Raw genomic sequence first — 12,500 nt, 5'->3', positions numbered from 1 at the left:
AGCCTCAGCCACCACAAAACGCCTCATCAGCTGAAAAACACACACACACACACACACACACACACACACACACACACACACACACACACACACACACACACACACACACACACACACACACACACACACACACACACACACACACACATTCAGGTGCAGTCGGACGTACAATAAGGCAAGGACTTGCATTGATGCTCATGCTTTCTGTACCCTCCCTCCCTCCCCCCCCTCCCTCTCTCTCTCTCTCTCTCTCTCTCTCTCTCACACACACACACACACACTCACGCACGCACGCACGCACGCACGCACGCACGCACGCACGCACGCACGCACACACACACACACACACACACACACACACACACACACAGGGCCTTCCATCATGCACATGGACGTGCAGGTTAGCGCTGTTAAGGGCAGTTTGACGAGGAGCATTCAGCCATAAAGGAGAGAGTCCCTGTGAGAGATTGACCCCGTGACTCACCGTTTTATGACGAGGTCACTGGGCCACGCCCCTCCACAGAGCCACGCCCCTCCACATGGCCATGCCCCTCCACAGGGCCACGCCCCTCCACAGAGCCATAGAAGGACAAACAGCAGTGAGGACCTTTTAGAAGTCTGGTCCCCTTGAGAGCCGTCCCTCTGGTGTTGTGTAATGCATGTATGCTTATTTGTGATCGTAGGTTGCAGCTTACTATCAGAACCGTCACATCTTGTCCGTGTCTGCCCGGAATGGTAAAGCTTGTCTTTTTTATTGATTGACTCTCACGCTCTGACATCACGCTCTGACATCACTGTGATGTCATGGGAACCAAATACCTTTTATTGCCATATATGGAGATCCCTGTGATGCCAGGGGAACCAAATCCCTTTTATGTCCATATATGGAGATGACTGATGTCATCAATTATAAGCCCATACTGTATATGTGAATGCCAATATCTAATTACTGTGATGTCAGGGGAACCAAATCCCTTTTATTGCCATATATGGAGATCCCTGTGATGCCAGGGGAACCAAATCACTTTGGCCAGATGGCCAAGACATGGCACAACCTCGCCCTTTAGGGTGAGGTCGCTTAGGCATCCCTTAGGCGTCCCTTAGGCGTCCCTTAGGCGTCTTACTGGTAAATATTATTTTGTCCACTAAAACTATGACAAAGAATTATCATTGACTAACTTTAAAAAACTAAAAACTAAATAAAGGTTAAGCTATTATGACTAATAGAGTATATTGCCCATTTCGTCGGCAAATAAAAACTAGACTAAGATTTTTGGGAAGGAAGAGAGGAGAAGTGATCCAGTAGAACTAAAAGACAAGTCATTTTAGGTTTGGTTGCACTTGGGTGTTGCGCTCTGAAAAATAGTAGATCTACAAGCTCACAACGCGTCGCAGCGCGACGCGTTGTGAGCTGGTAGATTGGCTATTTTCAGCATGCAGCCAAGTGTAAAATAAATCAGCCATTTCGACGCCATCAAGGCCCGCCAAAACACATTTTCGACGACAAAATCAACCGTAGATTGTGATTGTGACCCATGCATGATAGGCAGCAAGTATTCACTAATTTTTATTTATTTTTTCATAATTTTTATCCCACAATTTTGTAACCCTTTTTTTCACCCAGTGCCAATTGCCTATGTAATCCTGGGCTCTGCTCTCCCTCTGCCACACCTGGGGAAACAACGGACTGACCTCATGCTTCCTTCTATGCATGAGGAGTCCAAGTTGCTTCTTTTCACCTGACAGTGGAGATTTCCCTGGTTTGGACGTAGCGCGTGGAAGGAACACGTTATTCCAACCAGTTCCTTTCCCCTCCATCAGGCGCCCCGGCTGGCCATGGGGAGGCATTATTGAGACCAGGATTACGTGCATGTTTTTGTGAGGGTATCAACCCTAGGAGACACGGGGAGAACATGCAAACTCCACACAGAAAGGCCCTTTCGCCAACCCCACCTAGGGTGTGGGCGCTGATGACACGGAGGGAGGAACACGCCGCCAGTGCCCACAGTGTCCCCCGGCGGGAATCAAACCCAGGACCTTCTAGAAGTATTCACTCATTTAAGCCTAATGTGGAAGTCATGAAAACGATGCAGTTCTCATTAATGGCCTAGAACATACATGGGCAACTGGCGGCCCGGGGGCCACATGCGGCCCCCACCTTCACTTAAATACTGATATATTATTGATTTCAGCTGTTACAATTCCAAACATGAGCTGCTTTAATTCTGTCAGTCTATATTAGAGCTTAATGACTAGTATAGTGTCTAGTGTCCAATGTATTTGTACTGTATTTAAGTTCATACATTTAACATAAGTATAGAACTAAATGCGTTTGAAATTAAATCAAAATGTTACATTTCAGGATTCCAATTAAAAAATAAAAGATTATTCAGGATTCCAATTCAAAAGAAGTAAAAAATAGGCGATGTAGATCTGCTATTTTTGCTTCTTTTGTATGAGATACTAGAATGACAAAGTAGGACGTAGCAATATGCAATGTGGCCCTCTGGAGTGAAGGTGGAAATATAGTGGCCCTCGCCATCATCAAAGTTGCCCACCCCTGGCCTAGAAGGTGGCACTGATTCCCCTACTCCTCCGGCAGCAGAATTAGGGTCACTGCAGGCAGTGGTGTACAGTACATTTACTTAACCCTATTTGTGCCTATCCCGAACAAGTTCGGGATATTTTCAATCCAATACAATATTTTATTTGCTATTTTACTTACCCTGAGCTGCTTGGGACAACGTGGGTGGTCCTGGCTCGTCCAGCGCTTACCAACGAGAGACGCTAGATGGTCCGACGATTTATTCCATTGAAAATGGTTTAAAATAAAGTTTCGAGCCCCCCAAAAAAACCTCAATCTATACTGTCGGCGGCGCGATGTATTCCAGGGTGCCTATCCCGAACTAGTACGGGATATTTAATAAAATGAATTATTTAATCGGAGGCCTCAACGAAGCCCCGGTCTAAATTTCCATCCATGCCCGGGGCCGACACTCGGCCATCCACGGGCCGTATTCGCGCAAACGGCCGCATTGCGCCGCCCACTCCAATAATAAGTCACATCTTTAGAGAGGATTTTCTCTGAATTGTGTTCCCAGACCAAAGAGAAAGTTTTTTTGCGACTGAAATAGCTTTAGATCGGGCTTCTAAAGGGGTTAGCAGTGAATGGCTAAGTGTAAGCTAACTTCCTCCTCTCGTCATACATAACAGTGGCTGGAGTGAAATCCCAAGGCACTTGGGGCAGTGTCGACGGAAGCTAGAGCGAATGCCTATAGAGATATTTCTGGCACTCTAGCAGCCACTTGTGGCCCGGGGCACTGTATGAGTTAAGTACTGTACTTAATACACTTTTGAGTTATTTGTACTTTACTTGAGTAATTTCAATTTCCAATAGATTTACTTCTACTCCACTATATCTCGGATCCAAATATTGTACTTTTACTCCACTACATTTATTTAAAACTGTAGTTACTAGTTACTTTGTAGATTTTGATTATCATTACAAAACATAAATTAACCACTTCAGCCATATATAAGTTTTGGCCATTTGAAAATAGCCGATCTGCAAGTTCACAATGTGCATTGTGAGCTTGTAGATCTGCTATTTCCAAAAGACTTTTATATATTTGATAACTTGAAATGGGTACAATGAGTACTTTTACTTTTGGTACTTTTAGTGCATTTTGATACCAATACTTTTGTACTTTTACTCAAGTCAATGTTGAATACCGGACTTCTACTTAACAGAGTACATCTACATTGCAGTATTGATACTTTTACTTAAGTAAAGAATGCAAGTACCACTGCATGCAGGTGAATGAGGCATTTTGTCTGACTCTCATAAAGCGTGACAAGCAGATGTATCATAGCAGCTGTATTGTTATCATAGAATGTTGGCCCCTTCTTTGTAATATTGCTTAACAATGTGCATTAGAGCCTCTTCTCTGTCTATCTGCTGTCTCCATTCATCTTCTCTGCCTCTACCTCGCTCACTCTCTCTCTCTCTCTCTCTCTCTCTCTGTAATAAGTTAATATACTTGCTGGCAGTATCAGAGCGGGCAGGAGATGAGTGTGTGTGTGTGTGTGTGTGTGTGTGTGTGTGTGTGTGTGTGTGTGTGTGTGTGTGTGTGTGTGTGTGTGTGTGTGTGTGTGTGTGTGTGTGTGTGTGTGTGTGTGTGTGTGTGTGTGTGTGTGTGTGTGTGTGTGTGTGTGTACTACATTACAGTAGGCAGTGGAGCGACAATGTGCTGATGCTGAATATAATGCCCGGTTCTGTGTGTTTGCGTGCGTGAGTGTATGTGCGTACGTTACGTACGCTACGTACGTGTGTGTGTGTGTGTGTGTGTGTGTGTGTGTGTGTGTGTGTGTGTGTGTGTGTGTGTGTGTGTGTGTGTTTGTGTGTGTGTGCACTTTGCACCAGTGCATTATTGCCCATGTGCTTGTGTGTTCATGCCTGTAAATGAAGCATTTTATATGCAGGTGTGCGTGCGTGTGTGTGTGCGTGCGTGCGTGCGTGCGTGCGTGCGCATATGTGCGTGCGTGTGTGTGTGCGTGTGTGTGTGTGTGTGTGTGTGAGAGAGAGATTATGTACACAACACATGCATGTGCAATTTTGCTGTTCATATGAAGGTATATTACTGTACATACTATACATCTTCAATGGTCTGTGGTCTAGAAGCCTGTGTATGTGTGTGCGCGCGCATCAGTGCATGCGCGCATCAGTGCGTGCATGCTTGCGTTTGTGTGTATTGCGTGTGTGTGTGTGACTGTGTGTACTTGGCGGACCATGGCTCATCTGTGGCCATCACAAGCCCATTTTAATTAAGGAGAGAGGAGCTCACACAAACAAACACACACACACACACACACACACACACACACACACACACACACACACACACACACACACACACACACACACACACAGAGAGAGATAGATTGCAGACTCACTTTTGCAGCGCTCACCAATACTGTTGCCAATCCAACTCTGTAATTTCTTTTTATTGACTGATTCTTTTCTTTTCTTTTCTTTTCTTTTCTTTTCTTTTCTTTTCTTTTCTTTTCTTTTCTTTTCTTTTCTTGATACCTGATACCAAACTCCTCATGAGCTAGACAGTGTAAACTAAGGTCTATCTAATTCTGTAATCTGTCAAACAGAGAGAGAGAGGGGAGAGAGAGATAGGAGAAAGATGGAGACAGAGAGAGAAAGAGGATGAACCAGGCAGATAAGAATAAAGAGAAGGGGTGTATACTGTAGGTGGTGTACATATACCGTTGTTCCCTATTGAGCTTGGCATTGGCACATTTCCTGGGGCAAGCTGCCCAGATCACACATGTCGCACGTGTCTTTTTATTTTTTCACTCTCAAAAAGTGCCTGCAATGTAGTGAGTGCATTTGAAACTACATTGCAGTGCACATTATGGGGTGATCACTGATTTCCTCCTGTGAATTGTTTGATTTAGATTTTTGTTTGTTTTCTGTTTATTTCGTTGCTGAGTGAGGTCAACAGACAAAGTGACCCAATCTCAACTGGAAACAACGGTATACATGTAAAACTATCACCCACCACCGCAGACGCACGGGTACAATTTTCCGACCAAGGCGTGACTCCGACTTAGCCAGGGCCCTCCAACCGACGCAAGGTGACACAGTGATCCTGGGTTCGAAACAGTCGAGGGATCACGTCCTTGTCGCTGCGGTATAGTGACCCCTGCTGGCTGGTGGCGGGGGTGCATCTGTTCGGCAGCGAGGGGACCGCGGGGAAGATGACGTGAACCTCCACATGCGCCGCGGCCTCCAGGGGAAACTCCTCGCTGTCGGCTGAACACAAGCAGCCGGTGGCTCCATGTGATGTGTATCAGATTAGGCACATGGGATGATTCCGCTGTACACAGCCTCCTCGGACCAACTGGGCGGCTGGGTGGCAACACGGGCCACTTGACGAATGACTAAATTGGCTTCGGAAAAACTGAAAAGATGACGACAGATGGTAGTATGGTTCAAGCTAAAATGTGAAGCGGCTTGTTGCCGTGAGGTCATTGCAGAGCGTTGTATGGAGAGAGTGGCGTCACTCCCATTCACTTCACGGGGCCAGGTCTTCCACGCACACATCTATTGGCGTATTGTATAGTGACAAACCGCGAACCGGAAGTTTACAGAATGCATTGAAGTCTATGAGGGCTAAAGTGACAATGAACCACGTGACCAGCGCTGATTCTGACCCCGCAATGGCAGAACTCTCTGATTAGACGACTCTGGGTCAATCTAAAAAAACAACGACTGTGGCCTACTGGGAGTGTGCCTGCAAGGTTTCACTGATTGTCCCAGCAGTGCCAGAGATTAGCAGGCACACACGCAAACAAAGAAACAAATAAACAAACTAATAGACAGACGGACAGACAGACAGACAGACAGACAGACAGACAGACAGACAGACAGACAGACAGACAGACAGACAGAGACAAACAGATGGACAGGGGCTTAAACATAATCTCAAGCCTGGCAGAGATAGATGTAGAGAGAGCAAGGAGTCAGTCAAAAAACAGGAGTGGCAATGGATGGATGCGAGGAATGGAGTGAAGGAGAGAGGAAACAAAGAGTGAGAGAGATAGAAGGGGGGGGGGGGGGGTTAGCGATACAGAGAGAGAAATGGGTTACCCTTTCCTTTCTATAGATTGTTAGGCCATGGTGGGGAAGTGTGTGGCTGCTGAATAATAGATGATGGGAGCAGCTAGCATGTTGACAGAACGACTGAGACCTGCACAGGACCGGCACTCACCCTGTTACGCCAGTTACAGTGTGCTCATGTGTTCCAGAGCCTAGTGGTGGGAAAGATACGCACATGTTTTACTTAAGTAAAAGTATCAATACTGCAATGTAGAAATACCACTAGTGCAGAATTCAAAATGTATACTTGAGTAAAAGTTCAAAAGTATCGATATCAAAATGTACTTAAAGTCCAAAAGTAGAAAGTACTCATTGTGCAGAACAATGTTTTGCATCGCAGCTAAATGTATAATGGAGGGTTGAAGTGTTGTATGTACGTAATCAATCTACAAAGTAACTAGTAACTAAAGTTTTCAAATAAATGTAGTGGAGTAAAAGTACAATAATTGGATCCGAGATGTATTGGAGAAGAAGTAAAAGTATTGGAAATTGGATATACTCAAGTAAAGTACAAATACCTCAAAATTGGACTCAAGTACAGTTCTGAAGTAAATGTACTTTACACCACTGCGTTCACCCTGTGAAATAGATAGTGCACGCACCGCCATAGCACAGGTGCAGGACACACAGCGGAGTCGTTAAGAAAGAATGTAGTCTGCACACTGGTAATGCTGAAAATGTGCTGCTGTATTTTTATACTGTTCCTTCCTGGGCCGCCATTTGTCATTTTATTTCTTTGCTAAATTAAGTTATTATTTGTGCATTTTATAGCGCTTTCTTTACAATGTACTTCACATTCACCCAAGGCACCAAGCTGCTCATCGGGAGCATTTAGGTGTTCAGTGTCTTGCTCGAGGACGCTTCGACACATAGCCAGGATGAGCCGGGAATCGTTCCTGGATTCCAAGATGGCCGCTCTACCTCCTGAGCCACTGCCGCTGGTACATACAGTATATGCATATGCTCAGTCTTTTAACAACATTAACTGACACATTTCTTTTCATACGAGTAAATCTGGGTGGTTGACTCTGATGTCTGTGTAACCACCTTTCCTTATCTTCTTCAAATCTTCAACCGCCGAGGTTTGCTTCACGGAGGTACCCTGCCCGTCAAAAGTTTGGACACAGCTTGTCACACAATGTGGGTGAGAAGCTGTGTCCAAACGTTTGACTGGTAGGGTATGTCGTTCCAGCAGCGGACCCCATATGCATGACTTACTTTTCCCTGGGATCCTGAGGCGTTCCCAGGCCAGTGTCAAGATATTATCCTCCCACCATGCTCCTCTCCCTCCCAACTGGACATGCCTGGAATAGCTCCCTGGGGAGTCCACCATGAGTTATCCTTACACACGGGTGCCTGAACCCTCTCAACTGGCTCCTTTCTACAGTATGTGCCAAAGGAGAAGTGGCTCTACTCCAAGTCCCTCCAGGATAACTGAGCTTCTCACCTTCTCCCTGAGGGAGATGCCAGCCACCCTCGCTCCTCCTGAGAAAAAAACATGCATTTTGTATCGCTTGTAAGCGCCATCTAGTTCTTTGGGTCTGCTTGCGGTCTCCAGGATGGGAATCCAAACGCAGGTGGCTTCTCCTGGTCTTCAAACTGCTGTCGGGCTGAAACATCAGGAAATGACAAAAAAGAAAGAAAAAGAAAGGTAGAACCTGTCTTCCAATGGATCCAATATATTTATTATTTAGTCACAAGTTTTTCATTGTTAAAATAATGATGAACACACGGACAGGCTTAACCACATTCAACGTAGCCTCCCTATTTTTAGGTCATGTGAGTACAGGTGAAAAAGTCTCATGCTTTGTGAGCTCGTAGGTCGTCTGTTTTAGCGATGCTTTTGCATGACATTGTCATTTTGACAAAGTATATAAACAGGGCTTTCGTTTATGAAAAAAAGATGAGTTCTGAAAGACGCTGACGATAAGCTTTATAGCTGGCTTTCTCTATGCCACCTCTGCACTTATACTGTGTACAGTATGTGCTTCAAGCGTGTGTGTGTGTGTGTGTGTGTGTGTGTGTGTGTGTGTGTGTGTGTGTGTGTGTGTGTGTGTGTGTGTGTGTGTGTGTGTGTGTGTGTGTTCGTGCGTGTGTGTGTGTCATACTGCCTGTCAGTAAGCGTCCATAGCAGTGTAGAGTAGTGTCTTGTTAGTGTGTACTTCCTGACCTAAGCTGTCTCGTCCACCTAACATCACCCACCAGCCTTGTCTGTAGTGCTCACACACACACACACACACACACACACACACACACACACACACACACACACACGCACACACACACGTGCCGCCCTCCGGCCATAGTGTCAATGTTGGAGCATCTGGTAAACACGCCAATACAGGCATTGAAACTCCCTTATGTGCGCGTGAGAGCACAAACACGTGCGCGCGCACACACGCACACACACACGCTCTCACTAACACACACATACTCACTAACAGGATAATGACTGGCCAATTAGATGCAGGCTTGATCTGTCTGGACATATCCAGTCATCTTAGACCCTCCAGCGGCCATTACTCAGGCATGGACACACACACACACACACACACACACACACACACACACACACACACACACACACACACACACACACACACACACACACACACAGACAATGGGCCGAATGAATTGCTTCTAAAACACTGGCTGTTAAAACCAGGCAATGTTTGTGTTTGCGTTCACATGAGCTGTGCAGGAATTTTATCGTCCTTGTTGTACTAGGAACAAGGGAAAAAATCCCTGTTACATTTACATTACATCAGTGATTCTTAAAGTGGGTCAGGGCAGGGGTTCCAGGGGGTCCGCAGCAAAATGTGTTTAACCACTTTAAAGGGGCTACACCATGCATATTAAAATATATATATTGTATATAAAGATATAGGCCCATAATACTTTTTTTATACAGGTTTAAGCCTACAACCACTCAGATATTGAATGTTCATGTTCTGTCTGTCTGTCATTCCAAGCCCTTTCAGCTGCAATACCAAAAAGCCCTTTGTTGGCAAAGGGGCACTATTGAGAGAGTTTGTCTGTCTAGATGAACTAAAGGCAACAAGGAGGGGGCCGGACTCCCCATGCTTACATAAACATGGGGAGACTGTGAACAGGCCTATTCAGACACACCCTGGGGGGTATATATCTACAAAGTTGACAACACGCCAGATCTGCTGTTTTCACAGAATGTTAGACACAATAGCAACGGAATAGGGAAGCTAGGATTCATATTTTTATTTTAAATGTTTTACTCACTTCATCAGGCATGCCCCATCTTCATCTTTTCTTTTTGTGTCTTTGAAGCAGTTACAGTATATGACAGTTTCCCATTTCTTTACACAGTCCTTTGCTCTGTTACTGAACTCTAAGAGATCTTTTAAGCTGCACTGGTTGGGTAGTATAGGTGCTGCATCATATGGTCCTCTTCTCCACATTCACAGATGGTTGGGCCGGTTGTGTAGCCCCATCTGGCCATAGCAGCTTTTGAACGCCTGGCCTTTGTTCAACGCTGGGTCTAGTGTCTACTGGCATAGCTGATGAAGGTCCGAGTGACCGAAACCTTGTACCAATAGTGAAGACAGTGTGCGGGGCTCCCCCGTTCTTCTGCTATTAAGTTAATGAATTTCCGCCCTGTTTTATTTCATTTTTGTCAATGCAGAATTCCGTCTATTGTATCACCATGGGCTTGTTTTGAATCAGATGCTCTAGCAGTGTTGTTAGCCTTAACTCCAGCCTCACTCCGTTTGAATGGATGATCCTCACCACCATTATCGCCAACTGTATCGTCCTGGCACTGGAACAACACTTACCTGATGGAGACAAGACCCCTCTGTCTGAACGACTGGTAGGACACATGCATGCACACGCACGCACGCACGCACGCACATACAGTACGTACACACGCGCACGCACACACACACTCAAACTTTTAAATGTCAAGGTCTTCCCTCAACTCTGACAGTATACAAATGGAACCAAATGGACCCATCAGGGTCCATTTGGTTCCATTTGTATACTGTCAGAGTTACAGACTTGTAAGGGTACATTTTGAACTCCAGAATCCCCATTGAGAACTGTAAGTACAAACATGCATGCATATACAGGCACGCTCAGATGCATTGCAAACATACACAAACACAGGCAAACACACAATACGCTTATCATTACCCAATTTTCACTATTTTTTCTCATGACAATGTTGTGCAAGGAAGAATTCAATATCACTTAAGTGGTTGATCGATTTGTCGCTCTATAAAAACACATATCGTCTCTGTATATTGTCTGTATTGTCTGTATCTGTATAACCTATACTTTTCAAGATTTGAGATCTACAGATCTACAAGCTCAAAACGCATTTCGAGCTCGCAGATATTTTGATGCTTTCGAAAATTACAAATCACACATTAAGCACTTTAGCCCTATTTTATACCTGGGCTATTTGAAAATATCGATCTTCGCTCACAACGCGTTGCATAACATTTTCAAGCATTTTATACATTTAACTTTGGTACTTTAAGTATACTTTGACACCAATAATCTCGTACTTTTACTCGAAGTACATTTTGAATTCCAGACTTTTACTTGTAACAGAGTATTTCTATATACTGTATTGCAGTATTTCGACCCTTCAGATAAATGCGATCCTGTGATCGCAGAATTTCCCTCATAATCAGCCAAATGGCGCAGATTATGCGGGGGTCACATGTTTTCAAAAAGGCAGCATAATTGCATATTTCCGCCCGCATATTTCGGAACTACCTGCATATTTCACTGCATAAAATTACAACTTTTGGCATATTTCGCAACTTAATGCACATTTCTCTGCATAAAATCACATCAAAACCTGCATATTTCATTGCAAAATCAAGGATTTTTGCCCACATAATCAATGATTTCAGACTGCATAATCAAGGATTGATGCTATTGATACTTGTCTCCTCCCCTGTGCGTCTGCAGGAGGACACGGAGCCCTACTTCATGGCCATCTTCTGCTTCGAGTCGGGGATCAAGATCCTGACGCTGGGCTTCGCCCTGCACAAGGGCTCCTACCTGCGTAGCGGCTGGAATGTCATGGACTTCGTGGTGGTGTTGACCGGGTGAGTCCACGGTCTTCCTCGTCTCCATGACGTTCCAGCCGCGCGAGCGTGTGTGTGTGTGTGTGTGTCTGTGCGCGTGTGTGTGTGCATGTGTTCCTGGCTGATGGGAGCCTCCAGGATCAATGGCACACTGATCAGCCTACAATCAATACTATCTAAGAGACACAAAGCCGGCTGTGTGTGTGTGTGTGTGTGTGTGTGTGTGTGTGTGTGTGTGTGTGTGTGTGTGTGCGTGTGCGTGTGTGTCCAGGCAGGTTGTTTGTTTGATATGTGAGCTAAATATGTCTGCTGGAGAGAGAGAGAGTGAGCTCCATGTCTGAAGAGGAGAGGAGAAAAGAGAGGAGGGGATGTAAACAAGATGTATGTCAGGGGAGAAAGGTTGGCATTTAAACACACACACACACACACACACACACACACACACACACACACACACACACACACACACACACACACACACACACACACACACACACACACACACACACACACACAGACAGAAAAGCTCTGGCTTGACGTGTGTTTGTGTGCGCGCACGCTTGCTTGCGTGCGTGCGTGTGTTCGTGTTTGATCAGGACAGGTCAGTTCCTTCTCAGACACGATCCCCCCTTTAATGAGGACACACACACACACACACACACACACACACACACACACACACAGACACACACAGACTGGATCAGAGCAGCGCTGCAGGGAGCAGCAACAAGGGCACCAGTAAAATGTCACCGCAC

General features: G+C 45.3%; 1 protein-coding gene across 1 annotated transcript in view; it reads left to right on the top strand.

Annotated features, from left to right (window-relative positions):
* cacna1ab (calcium channel, voltage-dependent, P/Q type, alpha 1A subunit, b) overlaps positions 1-12,500 on the top strand; it is a gene marked incomplete at both ends in the record, with an annotated part of 204,523 nt that overhangs the window by 40,773 nt on the left and 151,250 nt on the right. Inside the window, 2 exons of the mRNA XM_080722505.1 lie at positions 10,403-10,514; positions 11,627-11,766. Coding sequence (XP_080578631.1) covers positions 10,403-10,514; positions 11,627-11,766 — 252 coding nt within the window. The remainder of the gene's footprint in view (positions 1-10,402; positions 10,515-11,626; positions 11,767-12,500) is intronic.

The sequence above is a fragment of the Nannobrachium achirus genome, assembly GCF_963921795.1.
Source record: "Nannobrachium achirus genome assembly, chromosome: 3".
Lineage (NCBI taxonomy): Eukaryota > Metazoa > Chordata > Actinopteri > Myctophiformes > Myctophidae > Nannobrachium > Nannobrachium achirus.
This window is presented reverse-complemented; position numbering and strand designations above follow the sequence as displayed.